This window comes from Hyposmocoma kahamanoa, unplaced genomic scaffold (assembly GCF_003589595.1).
Source record: "Hyposmocoma kahamanoa isolate Upper Pololo Valley unplaced genomic scaffold, ASM358959v1 64, whole genome shotgun sequence".
Taxonomy (NCBI): Eukaryota; Metazoa; Arthropoda; class Insecta; order Lepidoptera; family Cosmopterigidae; genus Hyposmocoma; species Hyposmocoma kahamanoa.
In genome coordinates, this window is record NW_020653852.1 from 12,131,399 (window position 1) to 12,149,043 (window position 17,645).

Below are 17,645 nucleotides of genomic sequence, written 5' to 3' on the forward strand. Positions count from 1 at the left end.
AAATAATCCAATTTCATACTAAGTGGACGGGAGCGGTTAGAAATGAGTGCTTAGTGGTGAGGAAAATTAATTACTGTCAAAAAAGATTCCGCGCTTATTTAAAATGTTGAAACTGATATTCTTGTAGCCCAGACTGGACAAGAAAAATTATACAGAAAGAGCGTGCGCTTACTTCCGCCCCGGCCCGAACGGTAGTGATTATTTTCCATAAAATTGAGTGTTAAAGTATAAACAGTACTTTACTGCCACCGTGACCGAACAGTTACCATGCTGGTCTGTCACGCAGATGTCCGGGTTCGATTCCCGGGCCGGGAGGAATATATGTATGTGTTATCATTACTAAAACCAATATTTTTTTTTATTATTTGGGAAACAAACAGTTTTTACATTGTTTACAAGATTATAGTACAATAAAAAGTTATTACTTAAACCAGCAAAGTTTCCACTAATACAAATAAATAATACAAATTAAGCTGATTCGTACAGTATGGTTAAACAGTTTTTGTAGAAGAATCATTGACCATGAGAAGAATGTATTTTTTCGGTAAGTAGGCGCCGCACTAATATGTCGGATACTGGTAACTAGAATTCGCTCTGGGCCTTTTGGAGGGAAAAGTGTCGTATTTATTTTGACTTTCCATTATTTTGTGAAATCTAGTTTAAAGTGGAATAGGATAGTGCTATTGTGCCTTAATCAAAGATTAAAACGTGAAATTATACGAATCTCGAACTTAAATACCCGTACCGGCCCGTTCTAAGGAATCCCGAGTCAATCCAAGCACGCCGCCTCAAATTGCCTATCCTCTTTGTGGCGACCATATTTACAGAAACATAATTAAATGAAGACATGGCTCAAAGGACTTGTATCCTAGCCAAAATTATTAATAAAAAAAAAGCAACTAGAAGTGAATATTCTATTTTTAACCCATTAAAAAGAAGGAGGAGTTTCTCAATTCGACTCTATGTTTTTTTTATATGCATGTTACGCGATAACTCGTGAAACGATTTTGATTTTTCTTTTTTCGTTGGAAAGAAGGTACATCTGGGGGCCTACTATGAGCTGTTAGAGCAATCCTGTTTAAGCCCGTAAGTTGGATAACCTGTCATATTCGTACCATAACCTCACAAAAACAATTCACTGTCCATGCGTTTACGTTTTCCATCCGATATCCGTTAACCTTTTCTTTCATAGTAAAATCGTATCAATACTCAATACTCAATACTCAATATATTTATTGCATTCATATGGTAAACATGTCTTAAAGTTAAAATAATGCTACACATATGAGCCCTTTATTAGGGATAACAATAACAGCAGAGGTAGGCCGGGGTTTCAATTATTAATTAAAATTGTTATTTATCAAATAATAATATAAAAAAAGTCATATAATAATAAAGAAATACGTCATATCATGATGTGTCATTTGCAATGCACATGGCGGTCTCATCTGTCAATATAAGCAATTCAAGGAAAGTTAATTACATGACTAACTTTTTTTTGAAAATGTCGAGATTTTGTTACATTTTTAAGAAATTTCGTTTAAGTTTTATTATATTTTCAGTTTCATAATTATTTGTTATCTTTTTAGGCTATAATAATAGCCAATTGTCAATACATAAATACTACTAACTCTTTTAAATAGTTTAGTTCGAGTTTCCCATGTACAGAGTATTGTTGATAAATTATTAGCATGAATTGCTATTTTTAAATTGTATTTTAATCATTTTAACAATTTTATTGACCTAGCGAAAATCGTACACTTTTAAATAGTGCCAAATTTGACTTTAACGCATTAATCAATAAAAATGTACGAATACAAGATACGTTCCTATTACATTATCAAATTACAAACTCACCTTATTCATTTCAATGATAAGGACTGGACATGACATGTAATTTTGTCGTACGACAAATTGTAAAGTATGATTGAAAAGTTGCCGATATTACAATATAACGTAATAAGTATAATCAATAATAAAATTAAAAAAAAAATACAATTATTCTCATTTTGAACACAATCAGTTAATAATGCTTGAACGCTCCCAGGGTAAGTACATCTGTGTATTTATTTCAGACTATGGAATTCTTTTATTTTTTTCAATCCGCTAAGATTGATTGAATGCTTTAGTATGTAGTTCCATCTCGCTCTTGTTAGATGTCAACTAGCCAGCCAGAGAGAGAGAGATTAATGTTTAAAAAGTAAAACTCATCATCTTACCTTGTCATTCATTGTCATTCCTTTAACCTTGTGTCGATTCATTTAACTTTGTGTATGTCATGATACGAACTTATGCAATTCAGTTTTACCACGTCAAGTAGATTGCATGGAACTTGGCTGGTTGCTTATAAGCTCATAGTAGACCCCTTGTAGTGGCCTCATTTAAATTTGAAGAAAATATTCCACCTCTAAGGGTGGCAACTAAGGGATGAAAGACTTTTGAGGTTGGTTTTTAATACTCTGTAATGAAATTATCATATAGTTGCGGTTGCCGCAGCCGGCAACTGTGTCTGGTTGCCGCAACCAGCGAATGTGTCGATTTCATATGAATTATATGCATTCGCTTCTAGTTGCCGGTTGCTTATATCGATCACAAGACACAGATTTGCGTGGCGCCTTAGTATTTATTTTCGGAAGTTTATTATATCGTTCGAACGTGCAGTACGTAGAATTGTAATTTGAAAAAGCCTTTGATTGTTTGCTAAGTATGATAAGTCTGTGTTTATTTTGCAGTAACGCATTTTAATACAAACTTAATTTCTTTTTTGGAATCTTTGTTATGTCCCATTTTGGACTAATCAACAATTTAAAAAAGTCTACTTTACACCAAATTCCAACACTAGACTTTTATAAATCAATTAAGTCAAAGCATTAAATTACATTTACTAAATTGAGGTCTGCCTTATATCACAGCAAAAAGGCGCTCCTTCTTTACGGAACTTTATGGCATGGCTATAAGTTTTAATTTAGCTGCCTGGCTTGGATTTAACAGAATCTACGTCATTTGTAGTTAGTAGCTTGTTAGTCACTCTTTTTAATTGCATCAAGAACTTAGGAAATGAGAAACAGAAAGCTTTATTTATTCTTATCACTCTGTAATTAATTTTTAAGAAAGTATTAGATCATACTTGACTCAGTTGCTCAGAAGGTTGCTGATGTTTTATAACGAACCATTTACATCTAAAAGTTATTGATATTGGGGAGATAGTTTTATAAACTGGTCAAGGTCCCCGACCTTTTGCGTTTTGATACCTTCACAGTTAAGCTTTTTTTTTATTAAAATGTAAGTGTGCATTTGACTTTCATTTCACTTGATGGAAAGTGATGATGAGGTTGACGATGAAGCATGCACACGTAAATAATGCCTATTCACTCTCGCCGTGAAAAGATCCAAGATGTAACGTTCAGGGAACAAACTGCACTCAGGGGATTCCACCCCATAGCCGTTCGCCATATCTAATCTTTGTAGTCCCCCGATGATGAAAAGGGGAAGGCGCAATTAAATCGTCTAACTCCATCGCACACTCTCCTTGACATATCCTGTAAAATACCGATGCGCAACTTTACGGTGGTGTTGAACTTTAAGGCTCTGCAGCTTCGCCTCTACTAATTCCGATTCACCAATAAACCTCTTGACACGCTTGTCAATTGAATCCAAGGTGGCCAGTTGGTTTGTAGCAGAGCCATCCCAAAAGGTGGCAGCAGTACTCCATACACAACCGAGCTTGTGCTTGATACAGCTGAAGCAACTGTCCCGGTGTGGAGTAACGCCTTACCCTGGAAAGGATGCCAAGCTTCCGGGCTGCATTTTTGGCCATAGATTCAATATATCTGCCGAAGTTCACATTGGACGACAGGTCCATTCCAAGTAGCTGGAAATGGTCGGCTATCGGTTTGGATATATCACGAAAAGTCGGAGTCAGCTCAAAGGGACTCCGTTTTGTAGAGAATAGACACGCCTGCGTTTTGGTAGCATTAAATTTGCCAAGATTGGCATCACCCCAAACGGAGACTGCCTTGAGTGTCAAATCCAAATGGCTAACCATACACTCTCGACAAGATTGGATTTCCTCTCCACTGACCCTTACATTGGTCAAGTACCTATCTAGAACTGTGCATTAGATAAGGGTGTTAGGGACCATATTATGTAAACCTTCGTCATTGTTCTATTTTATTTTAGTATATTAAAAATCTTTTTAATTTATGATACCGTAGCAGTAGAGCTCCTTGTGAAAGAGTTCGTCCAGGGAAGTACTGCTACCTTACCTATTTCTGCCGCCAAGCAGTAATGCGAGCATTGCTGCGTTCCCGTTTTTAGGGGTAAGGGTGCTGGTGAAATTGTAGACACATGGGACTTGTCAACTTATGTCTCAAGGTGACGGGTGCAGTGGCAGTGCCCCTAAGATCTTTGCGATTTAAAGCTCCGAGTGGCACTGCAACTGTTATGGATAGGCGTGTCGCTTACCACCATACACACGACTTGTTCGCCCCGTCACTTGATATTAAAAAAAAATACGGTAAAAGCAAATAATAAACGTAAATACCAAAACAAAACCCTGACCTAATAATCGTAAGCGTGGAATGATTGTTACGTCTGAAGCACTCAAAAAGCATTATCTTTGTTATTCAAAACAACGAATAAAAAAAAACTTTGTTTACCCGAGTGTTTGTTACCTGTTTATAATAAAGTTTGAAATATTTATTTTATCATGTCTCTCAAATTTACTGTATACGTTCGAGTTGGGTAGCCTGGAAGCTTAGACACAGACACAGATCTCTTGATCTAGTTTAGATTCCAGTCTCCTACAGATTTTACTTTAGTAAATAAACAAATATTGTGTAAGCAAAATTTGTGGCGGGAAATAAATTTATTATTATTTATTATTCAAGAGAGGGTTTATTCTACAAATCGTTCCTAGTTCGAAAGAGGAGTCGACGTTTTGTAAAAAATATGGCGAAAGCAGAAATTTCGAAATATTTTTTGGAGGAGTGTGTTTCACGACCGTTTTAAAATATTTACGTCCTGCTTTAAATTAAATTTTAATATTTAACATTGACTTACAATTATATGGACGTCGGGTTCGCGCTAAAAAGTGTCCGCACTTGTAAGGCGCTAAAATCGTATACAGAGCGCCAAACTCTGCTTTAGTCTTCATTTGTTCGACTGACAGCGCGATACTGCGATGACATTACAATTTAAATTTCGAATAGGTTGACTTGGGACATTTTTTTCGTGGTTTTTGTATTAGACCCGTCGTCCATTTATTTGTAAGTCAATGATATTTAAGCTTAATTTAAACCAAGGCATTCGTTTTTCGAATCATATGTTAATAGTCAAACTTAATCTCCTCTGTTTACACTCTCTATTTTGTATATGTATAATAGACTGAGATATGAATATGTTGAAGTTGCAGTTGGCTGATGATACTATGGCTTTTTTATAATTATTATTTATTTTTATAATTGATACAAAGAACGAACAAACTCAAAGAAAAATCCCTTCGACCCGGCTGGACTAGAACCAGTGACATTTTCGCTTAATGCGAGCTATTTATATATATATATTTTGTGCATTGTCTGGAAGGTCCGGCTTAAAAAGATAACAAATAATTAAGAAACTCAAAACATAATATAAATATACTTAAACTAAACATTAATTCGTATAAAAACAGAAACTACAAAAACCCTTCATTCGTCTCCATGCTTTTTGTAATAAACATTGTTTTTATTTCTTACACGCATTTTTTTTTAAATTTTCACCCATTTGTTTGGTTAATTTCGTAAACCTCGTAACTTCCATTAATGTGAACGTTTGAAAAAACTAAATTATTAGAAATAATTATATGATGATCTATGATACTAAAAAAGGGTTTACAAATTATATTTTAAGCTTTAATTGCCCGATATTGCGCTTGAAGAGTAAATAGGGATTTCGTTCGAAAAGGAGTTACGAAGTTTTCAAATTTAGCCAACGCTTTATAAAGAGAAAAAAAAATTAGTGAAATAGAGTTTTGAAAGGCCCGCCCAGGAAGTTGTCGTCTGTATGACGTACTTCCGGAATAAATACCTATTTAGTTTTTTCCAAGAACTAGCTATTTTGACACATGAGATTTGCATTTTAATTGTCAACGTCATATTTATCTTGTATGGTTTCCTTAGAGGATGGAAATGGTTTCGGTACTTTCAAGTGAATTGTGATCGTTCGATTTTGGTTTTGTTTCTTAATTCAACAATATAATAAACAAAAAAAGTGATAAAACTTTCATACATTTCTCATAAATGGCGCTACAACTAAAAAGTCATTGAAAAACCAAATACAAAGACACGACAAGCACATAGAAAAATTCATGAGGTCCGCTGGCTCGTTCCGTGGCTTAGTTGGTATAGCGTCTGGCACGGTATGCTAGAAGACGTCGGTTCGAATCCGGCCGGATCGAAGGAATTTTTTCTGAGTGTTCGATCTTTGTATTAATAATTATAATAAACTAGTGGAGTAATTTCACAAAAATAATTGAATTCAATTCAATAAAAATTTAAAATATAATAAACAGTTACTTAGTAATACAATTGAAATCATCTCCGCTTCACTATGTGGGTATGAAATGAAAATGTGGACTTAAAAATGAAATAACAAAGAATATATCTGAAATGTCATATTGTCTAGATTTTTATGGCCTCGAATACGTGCGACTTAGAGGATTTTTTAGTTCATTATTCCAATTTACTTTTAAATATTTATTAAATAGAAATACATCTCTCCTATCTAGTTTTTCATAAATAGTGTTTCCAATTACGTGAACCAATTATTGCATAATAAATGAAAACACGCTAATTAATTCAACTTGGTGTTTTCGTTTCGTCACTAGTCGCATAGTCGTGACATCATACCGAAGACTGGCGCTAGAAATAAAGACGAAATAAGGGCCATATATTCCTGGTAATACATTAGCTATACAGCTCTTATAAGTATCAACTCTTGTTTGCACTGAAATATAAACAGGCCAACTACTGACCTGTGTGTACGTCTCCGCTTATTCCAAAAAAATTCTGTATTTATTGTAATAAAGATAATATCTCTAACAATGCCGTGCTGTTCTATGCGGTGGTGTGGGAAAAACAGCAAAACATCTAATTACAAAACAAACGGAATCACATTTCATCGGTAATTAAATATTAAATATGTAATTTTGCGATTTTCGTCCATTATAGCAAAGCTCAAGTTAACTGGTCAATTTGAAGTGAAACAGTTGACGACACCCATTGACGACACCCGTCAATTGTTTCGAACTCGGGCTAGCCAATCAGAGCGCAGTTGTCACAGTAATGACATGGCAGAATAGTTTTCAAACAAATTAAACGATATTTCGTCTCTATTTCTGATATATACTCGATCCTGTCCTAATTGACTACTCACACAACAGACTATTGGGTGTGGAAGCGGGTGAAAGATCTGAGAGTCGGTTATAATTTAAGTTTTGTGCTATTTTTTATTATTACCACTAACCTAGTCTTTAAGTTATATTTGTAAGTTACTAACACTATTGGACTCAGTTTCGCTTCGGCACGCGTGCGAGGTAGACGTAGTATCTCTTCGGATATTGTTTACGTTGCGAGCGACGTATCGTGTGAGATTTGACAATAAACGAGAATAATACGGGTAGGCGCGGCCGGCGGCCGCCGCGTACGCCGTTCGGTGAGCAATAGCGATGTACGAGGGAAATGATGAGAACGACAAAACAGAGGGAACGTTTGGAAGGAGCCTTAGTTATTCATCTGAGGATGTGAATAGAGACGACATGCAAATAGAAGAAGAGAAATGTACGAATAATACGAGGGCTACAAAAAGGGATAGGGAGGAAGAAACAGATAATGAATGGACAACCGTACAGAAAACTAAAAAAGGAAAAACCGAAACAATACAGGTGTACATATCAAATAAAGAGAAGCTACCAAAGCAATTTGCTTTAGCCAAAATATTTAAGGAATATAATATAAACCACATTTCGCGAGTAAAGTATTTATCTCCATACAGAGCTCGAATTGATTTTGAAAATGAAGAGGGTTTGGAGAAATTATACTCGTGCAAGTATTTTGATGAACAGGGGTTTAAATTACAAGACTCAGTGAATGTCAACCTATCTTACGGTATCATTAAATCTGTAGATCTGGACCTTTCCGAAGAAGACATTTTAAAGGAAATACATTGCCCTAACTCAACAAAACTCATCTCTGTTCAACGTTTACAACGACGAGATAGGATTAAAGAAAGCGGTTGGATACCTAGTGAAACAGTCAGATTATGTTTCCAAGGATCATATTTACCACCTTATGTGTATGTCGCAAACTTAAAAATTCATGTCGATCGCTACGTTTTTCCTGTTTCACAATGCGCGCGTTGTTGGCGACTGGGCCACTCCACGAAAAGATGCCCCTATCAGAAAATTATTTGCCCTAAGTGTGGGAATAATCACGCCAATTGTGACACTAAGACATTTAAATGCGTAAACTGTGGTGGTAATCATATGGCGTTGGATAAAATATGTCCGGCATATGTAAAAGAAAAAACGATTCGCGAATTAATGTCTGATTACAACTGTACTTATAGAAAGGCTCTGCTGGCCTATGTACCACGTGAGGAGATAACAATTACAAAGAAAACTTATGAAACTTTATCTGCAAACGAAGACCAGAATAACACTGGAATAACATACCCACAAAACACCTCTCAATCTAGATCCTATGCTGAGATAGTTACAACCACAGCTACTATCGAAAATCCACCTAACTGTTACAGAAAACCAACGCTTCGTACAAGCAAAAACGCGAATGTACCGAAGAAGAAAAACCAGTCAAAACCGGAAAATGAATGGGATATGTGGTCACTCCCCGTGTATGGTTCGGCAGATGAACTGACTGACTGTGGAAAAAAGGAACCAAGGAAGCAGGAACAGCCAGAAAGCGGAGTGGAGTTCAATGAGCTTTTATCCAGAATTAGTGACATTATTTTTCTCAAAAAGTGTAACTTGCAGCTCAAAGTGAAACAAATTATTAGTGTGTTTGTAGAGTGGTTAATATTAGTAGTAGTAAACAATCTGTCAGACTGGCCAATGTTGAAGGGAATTGTGGAATCTATAACAGGCTTCAATGGATCGTAAAAAGGTAATTTCTATTGATTTAAATATCTGCCAGTGGAACTGTCGAAGCATCAGACCTAAACTTATTGCATTTGAAAATATATTATTACAGGATAAAATACATATTGCTGTCCTATGTGAAACGTGGTTGGAACCGAACTCGCACTTAAAATTAAGTAATTATAACATTTACCGTTCTGATAGAGATGATGGCTACGGGGGTATCGCAATTATAACACATAAATCAGTAAAAGCACACACAGCTCATGTAGAAGACCTGAATCCACAGATACAAGTTTTACATTTGAAGGTGTGCAACTGTGATGAAATTCAGAATATTATTGCCATTTATTGTCCTTCGTCGGCATCTGTCTCTCGACGTGATTGGGACCGGGTTCTGTCTATTTCCACTAGAAAGACATTGTTATTGGGAGATCTGAACTGTCACCACACTAATTGGTCGTATAAAAATGACGCTAGAGGTATACAAATACACGACTCTTTATCAGACTTAAATTTAGTAATGCTAAATGATGGAAGTCCCACTTTGGTGAAATTAATTAACGGCCAACTACATCAATCTGCACCCGATCTTTCAATAGCTTCATCTGATATTGCCTTAAAGTTCTTATGGAAACCTATGAAGGAGTCCTTGGGTAGCGATCACTTAATTATCAAAATTTCCACGTGTCTGTATTCTAACTCCAATTTAATATATAAAAGAAACTACAAACAAGCCGATTGGAGTGCCTATAAATCTTGCTTAAAAGAGATTTACTCAAAAATTAAACTTCCCAATGACCTACAAAAGGCATACGATACTTTTGTAGATTTTATTACTTTAGCGGCTGACCTTCACATACCTTTTATCAAAATTAATCAAAACCCAACAGGAAAGTTTTCTCCTAAGCCATATTGGTCTGCAGACCTGTCAAGGTTGGTTGGGGAACGGAGACTAGTCTTATCTAAATTTAGACGGAACCCTACCCCACAAAATTTGGAAATATTGCAGACTAAAATAGATGAGACACAAAAAGCGATTAGACAGGCTAGTAGCAAAAGCTGGCAGACATTTTGTTCTTCTTTTGATGAGGTTACATCTGCCAGTGAAATGTGGAGGAAAATGCGATGGTTAAAAGGCTACAGAAATCTAAATAATTATATTGATACCAACAAAGCTACAGAACTCCTAACCAGTCTCACCCCCGACTTTGCTAGCCCGAAACAGCCCTTATTTTCATCTTGCAACCGGCAATTAGAAAGAGAATTCACCATGTCAGAGTTAATAGTATGTTTTCGAGTCAAAGATACCGCGCCCGGAATTGATAATATATCGTACTCCATGATTAATAATTTGCCAGATAATGCTAAATCTTTGTTGCTACATATTTACAATATATACTATACGCACAGTTTTGTACCGCTACAATGGCGTGATATAAATGTTATACCAATACCCAAACCAGGTAGAGACCCAACATCTGTCTCAAGTTTAAGACCCATTTCCATGATGTCATGTATGTGTAAAATATTCCATAGTATGCTGAACAACAGACTAGAGTGGTATCTAGAATCAAAAAAATATTTCTCCGACAATACCACAGGGTTTAGAAAAGGTAGATCCAGTTTAGACAATTTAACTAATTTAATTACGACAATTCAGATTGGCTTTTCAAATAAGAACTCCAGTATTGCCGCCTTTTTGGATCTGGATAACGCATATAATAATGTTGATATAACATGTCTTTTGCATATCATTGATAGATTTGGAGTAGGTGCAAGGGTGTGTAAGTACTTGTGGACTTTTCTCCATTCTCGACAACTTAAAATAAAAGTAGCTGATAAATATATTACACGCAATACCGGGCGAGGCCTAGCGCAGGGAGATCCCTTATCCCCACTTTTATTTAACATGGCTACTATACACATTTGTAAGGATATAAATAACGTATACGTATCCCAATATGCCGACGACTTTGCCCTGTATTTGACTTACCAACACATTAGAGAAGGAAGTTTGGCTTTACAGTTGGCTCTAAATAAATTTTCAAAATTACTAAGCGTTATAGGACTGGATATATCGGCAAATAAAAGTAAGGTCTGTATATTTAGTAATAGTTTTAGAAGAGATTCAGCACATTTAGTAGTAAACGGGCGACAATTGGAAATGGTTGATAGTGTGAAGTATCTGGGTCTTTGGTTGGATCGGACTTTGAGATGGGGTAGGCACATAAGGGAAACTAAACAGAAAGTCGAAAAATTCACAAATATATTCAAAGTTTTAGCAGGCCCGGGCTGGGGAGTGCACCCGAAACACCTAAGGCGCCTGTATATTGCCCTTGTCAGGAGTAGGTTAGATTATGCTAGTTTCCTCTACGATAGTGGCAGTAACTCTCAATTGATGCAACTTGACAGGATTCAGAACCAATACTTGCGAGTAATCGGAGGTTTCATTAAAAGTACACCAATACATGTTATGGAAAACGAGCTATGCCTGCCTCCACTAAATACTCGACGACTCTATTTGGGGGGAAAGTTCTGGTTGAAATGTAAGTCGCTCAAAAACAACTCGTCGATAAAACTAATAAGCCGCCTGACTGAACTCTGTCAATTTGCATACTGGAGAAGGAAAAGGAAGCCGCTTTTGGTGTCGGTGCATGCAACATTAAATGACCACCCCATACGACAAGGCAGTGTAATAGAGATGTTTTCTTTACCCACGTGGGTCAGCAATATGGATTTGACAGAATTATTAAGACCTTTTATTCCTACAATAAGCGGCGCGAAAAGAATACACAATGTATACACTTTAAAAATCATATATGAAAAATATATGTCAGAATGGTACTGTAAATTCTATACAATTTATACAGATGCTTCGAAAAACGACTATGGGATGGGTGTGGCCTTTTACGATCCACAGACTAAAGACCATATAAAACTCAAAATTACGACAAAAATGTCCATAATGAACGCTGAGCTTATAGCTATCCTTGAAGCCCTGTCTTATCTCAGTTCCGTGGAATTTAATAAATGTGTTATTTTGACGGACTCCAGAAGTTCCCTTCAACATTTAGCGCGATGTTCTAGGCCAAGCTTTCGTGGATGTCCTGTCGCATACGAGATCCTCAGTCTGATATGCCAATTACGCAGTGGTGCCAGGGAGATTGTGTTGCAATGGGTGCCCTCCCATATAGGAATAAACGGGAATGAGATTGCGGATAAGTGGGCCAAAGAAGCAACATGTGAGGGCGATACATACTCTTGTGTGCCGTATTTTAGGGATCTGATGTACTTAAATAAGGAACGTTGTTATAGCTCTTTGAAAGCCCACTTTGACGTAAGATCGTTAACCAAGGGAATATGGTATAAAACCATACAACCCAATCTCCCTGGCATACCATGGTTTGTCGATGCCAAAATGAGCAGGCGTGAAGTTGTCACGGCACTGAGGCTTCGCTCGGGACACATACCTTTAAATAAGTTCGGGTATTTAATGAAAAAGGTGCCCTCACCGGACTGCGAGACGTGTGGAAAATTGGAAGACGTTTACCATGCAATAATGGAGTGTAGTAGTAGTGAAATTATTAGGCAACACATTCCAAATTTGAATTCATACTCGGTAGGCATGTGCAACAGCATTTTGGCCGCTCCTTTATGTAAGGAGGCCAGAATGCTGTTCAATATGATTAAAACCGCCATAGCAAGAGTGTAAGGCCTAACGCCTTACACTCTTGTTTGTGGTGGTAGTGGAATCGCACCTATGAGGGTGACATATCTACACAGATAAAACCCTCATAAATAAATAAAGATTTAAAAAAAAAAAAAAAAAAAAAAAACACTATTGGACTTAAAAAAAATGTGTTGTTGAATAAATAAGTATATTATTATTATTATTAACGTTAAACGATAACAAATTTTGAATTTGCAATCGTTTGCTGTCGTTTTAATTTAGATTTTTCCAGTAAAAGCTTTACAAAGTCGATGTTAAAACATGTTAATTTTATGTGTTAACCATTTTTCTGTACAACGTTACTGTTTTATATTATCAATTTTTTGTTACACCGTTATATATGCTGGTGTATATTATATCTTGTATGATGCCCCATTTTAATCTGGCTTTTGGAATTATTGATATCTGTGGGAAACGGGAAAAGCTTCCAGCAGGAATAGCTTCATGCTTGAAAATGGCAACACGGTACTCAAATTCTTAAAAAAAACCGTACCGCAACGGACTTTTTTAGCGAAATTTAGTTATTAACATTTCAGTTAGTAAAACAATATCTATAACCGCCTATAAGCGGTTTTCAATATCTTATTAATTTCATTTTTATTATTAAGCAGAATGAGCGTAATTGACTTTTTTGCGTAATTTTTAATTTAGCATAATTGAAAAAAATTTTGGTGCCGATATCTCGAAAGTTACCAAAATGCAAATGCGTTAGTTATGACAAGGATAACAAAAATAGTTTAATGCTTGACATTGGCAACACAGTATTCCAATTTGAAAAAAAAAACACGTGAAAATAAACCCAGCTGAAGTGCCCTAATACGAATGTCATTCAAAGTTGACATTCACGGGTGACATTAAAAAGCTGAACCCTTGCCGCAGAAACCAAACCATATATACACGTACATATACATATTTTGGTATACATTTTTATGGCCCTCCAAGCAGACATTATTGTACATAAATGGAAGATGTAGCGTCCTTTAGTACGCCGTCTGTTATTGTATCGGAAATAACAACACTCCGAATTAGCGGTGTGTGGAAGACGTAATTCAGTTTTATAACAGATACAGACCAATGTGTACATACCATATAAGTGGGGATGCAGAGGATTGGTGGTAATAGGAAACTGCTGAGAATCGCTGTAGCACATCGCCGTTCCGTGCAGAGAATGTGGTTTCTATCCGAGTACCTGTGTAAAGAAATAAAAATGTACTGACAGGCTGTTACAAAAGAGCCCCATTAAATTTAATTTATAAAACTTATTTCACGAACAGTTTATGTTGCAGCTACGATAGATTCATAAATCATACAGTCATGTATGTCGTCGCCAAATGATTGATTCCGACGTTAAAGTAACGGAGGCTGCTTGTACTATTGCATAGGTCGTAAATTTAATGAATAATTGACAACTGCCTCCGTGGCCGAACGGTTACCATGCCGGACTGCCACCCAGAGGTCCCAGGCTCGATTCCCGGGCCGGGAGAAATATTTCTATGGCCTACATTTATTTCTCTCGTGAGTTTGGGTGTAATTTGTGGTTGTCTAAATGTGTGTCCATGGCTCCCGCGACACAGGATTTCCCTAGTGCGGGGCTATGTCGAGTGTGTTATTATTAAAAAAAATGATAAAACCACTTAGCTGAATTATAAGTTGTTAAAATCAACCATTATTCATTGGTTCTTTTTAATCTCAATGGGTAACCAAGGGGAAAATCTACTTTTGTTTGTAATAGAAAAAGTTTTGAAGATTGTCTATGGCATAGTTTCCCAAAGTGTTGAAAAGTCCTAGGGTAGGGGTCTCGGAAGCAATTGGGCATTGATATTGTCCAGGGGGTGCTACTGCATTTGAAAAAAAAAACCTACATTTTGTATATAAAGTACACTACATATACATACATAATTTTTTTCCTTGTGATTTTTTTTGGGTTAATATAAAAAATACGTCTTTCCAATTATTTTTTGTGGTGATGGGCGTTGAAATTATTTCATATTGCCTAAGTGGGCGGTGAGCCAAAATGTTTGGGCACCTATGCTCTAAGGTAGATAAAGATTATTTTCGCTTCTCATCCTCGTGAAGTTAGTCATGTTTTTAGCTTTCCGGAATTATGAACTATTTTTTTGGATCGCTATTTTAAAAAAACAGCGATTTGTTTGCTGTAAACGGAAGAAGTAGTATTTGAAGGCTCTAGGGGTCAAATGATTTTAATTTTTAAGGCTAGCAAAATAATTAGAGCCAGTTATTCACGCCAAACAATAGAGCTTGATTTTCAACAGATTAATAATAGAATGCACGAAAACAAGGGAGCCTAACAAAAAAAAATTAATTCACATAACGACTGTTTGCTTTGTTTAAGAAACAAAATAATTCACTAGTTTAAATTATTAAGTCAAAAAAAGATTGTCTTCACCAACTATGTATACACTCATACTTAAGTTAAGCCAGTATAATCGCTCGGTGCATTGGCCTATATGTTACATGAGCTGTGATTCTAAGCCAGTGCTATCAGGCTTGTACAATTATTTCTGTTATAAATAAACTTATTATTATTATATGTTAATCCTATATAATTATTTTGAGTAAATTATTTTAATTTTTTAGTTTTTTATAATATGTCATGACGGGACGACCAAGTTGTGCGCCTGATGGTAGGCCGGAACATACTACTGTTCACATTACTGTTTGGCGGCAGAAATAGGTAAGGTGGTAGTACTTTCATGGACGAACTCTTTCACAAGGAGCTGTACTGCTACTAAAATACGGCCTTCCGCAGTTCTCAGTCACACGTAGAGAAATTACATACGCGTACATACTTATTATCACGCTTGTCTCCTACTGGGGTAGGCAGAGATATTGGAACTCCATCTGCCAAAACTCCTTTACCTCTGGTGAGTGCTCTGAAGAGTTATTCAACCTTATCCCTTCCTCTCCTTTCCATCAGCGGACCACCCGTGCCGGACTGCGTTGCCACAGTTGGACGGTCAGTTCAATACCGTCCCGCACTAAAAAGTTTGGCAATTCGTTTTTATGCCGAACCATCAAATTGTGGAACCAACTCCCGGCGCATGTATTCCCTCCCCTCTATTACATCGGGTCCTTCAAACGTAGTGTGAAGAAGCATTTGGCCAGACCGGCAAAATGATAGTGACGGAGTGAAGATATTTGTGTTTTCCATCCGTTACTCTCATCTCTGGACTGTATTCGCACTTTCCATCAGGCGCCGTGCAGTCATTTTGCCGAGTCACAATAAAAAAAAAAAAAAAATACCTCCTCCACTCTCATCAGTTCTTTATACATGCCCGTTTATTTTTAATAATTTTAACCAGGTCTTTATTGAAGGACATCCTCAATCACATTTGCTTTATAAATTTGCACCGTCAATCTACCAACATTCATTCATTCTACATGACCAAACCATCGAAGCATTCCCCCTCTCTATCATGGTTACTACATCATCGTTCATATTACAATGCTCTCTTACTACATTTCTGTCTTTAAGACTAATACCGCACGTATTGCGCAAAGCTCTCATTTCTACAGCATTCACCTTACTTTCATGTTTTTTCTGCCACACCCACTCATTACATTAGGGTTGAGACCAGGAAAATTGGCAACAAAATACCAGTTTTAACTCCAGTTAAGATAAATAATTTTGTAATTAAACAATAAAAGGCACTGTAATTTTCAAGTTTATAATTTAAATTTATGATTTACTGAAGAAAGTAATTGTTTATTTCACTTCAGCTTCAATAACTTTCAAAAACTTAATTTTATTTTGATTTGCAAATAAGAAGTATTTGGTTGATTTTGTTGGCGTTCATTTAGAAGTAAACTACTTAACAAGAAAGTAGTTTCCCTTTGATATGAAACCTTTTTTTCCTTTTGTTCTTACGTTCCTTTTTTTGGTACTGTTTTTTCAATTGGAAAAGCCAAAGGCACTAATGACCAAACCAAGACTGAGAGTAATCTCTTTCTTCTATTCCATTACAAGAATTAAAATGTTCCTTTGATCTTTTAGTTATAGAAGAGAAAAATTGGACCGGATCGTGAAATCTTCGTGTTTTTAGGTATTCGGTGTTCAGCTGAATAACAAAAAACAGGCCGAATAAGCCGAATACCAAATAATAACCGAATTTTCGTTACAACTGTAGTATTAACAGAAGAAATTGGGAAACTTTCGATTAACAGCGTGCTCTTCATAATGAGCGTTTTTCTGTTTTTATGAAATGTCAATGTCAGTAGCGTGATGACACTGTTGACATTATTATTCGACGCCGGAAAGCGATCTCGTCGTATCTCGAAAAATGGCAAAATGAGTTTTTTATTATTTGGAATCAGAAAAAAATTTCCGCATTTTTTGATCTAGGTATCATAATTCTATGGCGATATTTTTTCGTTATACGACGTTGCTATTTTTATGATAAAATAGATACACCAAGAATTTTGCTTATACATTGTTTTTTGAAGTCGAGATACACGGTTCCCGTTTAAATGTTTCGATATATTTACAGCATTTCATCGTGGCCAACCAACTACGGTTCACCGAGATACAGCAAATTCGCAGCTCGATAATTGTATTTAGTTAGAAATACAACAATTCAATTCGCTCTGGGCTAATTGAAGTTACAAATTACAACTTCATAATTCAGTGAATGTAGCACTAGAAATGCACTTAACACATTTTAATACAGATTCAAATCCAATACAATTATTTTTACACTAAATAAAAGTCCCCTTTCCCCCTTCCCTCCTTTCGTTACGCTCCTTCACGATTGTAGGGAA

At 36.1% G+C, this 17,645-nt stretch overlaps 1 protein-coding gene across 1 annotated transcript in view; it reads right to left on the reverse strand.

Annotated features, from left to right (window-relative positions):
• LOC113230780 (sex peptide receptor-like) overlaps window positions 1-17,645 on the reverse strand; it is an 82,034-nt gene that overhangs the window by 5,791 nt on the left and 58,598 nt on the right. Inside the window, exon 4 of the mRNA XM_026464868.1 lies at window positions 13,953-14,055. Coding sequence (XP_026320653.1) covers window positions 13,953-14,055 — 103 coding nt within the window. The remainder of the gene's footprint in view (window positions 1-13,952; window positions 14,056-17,645) is intronic.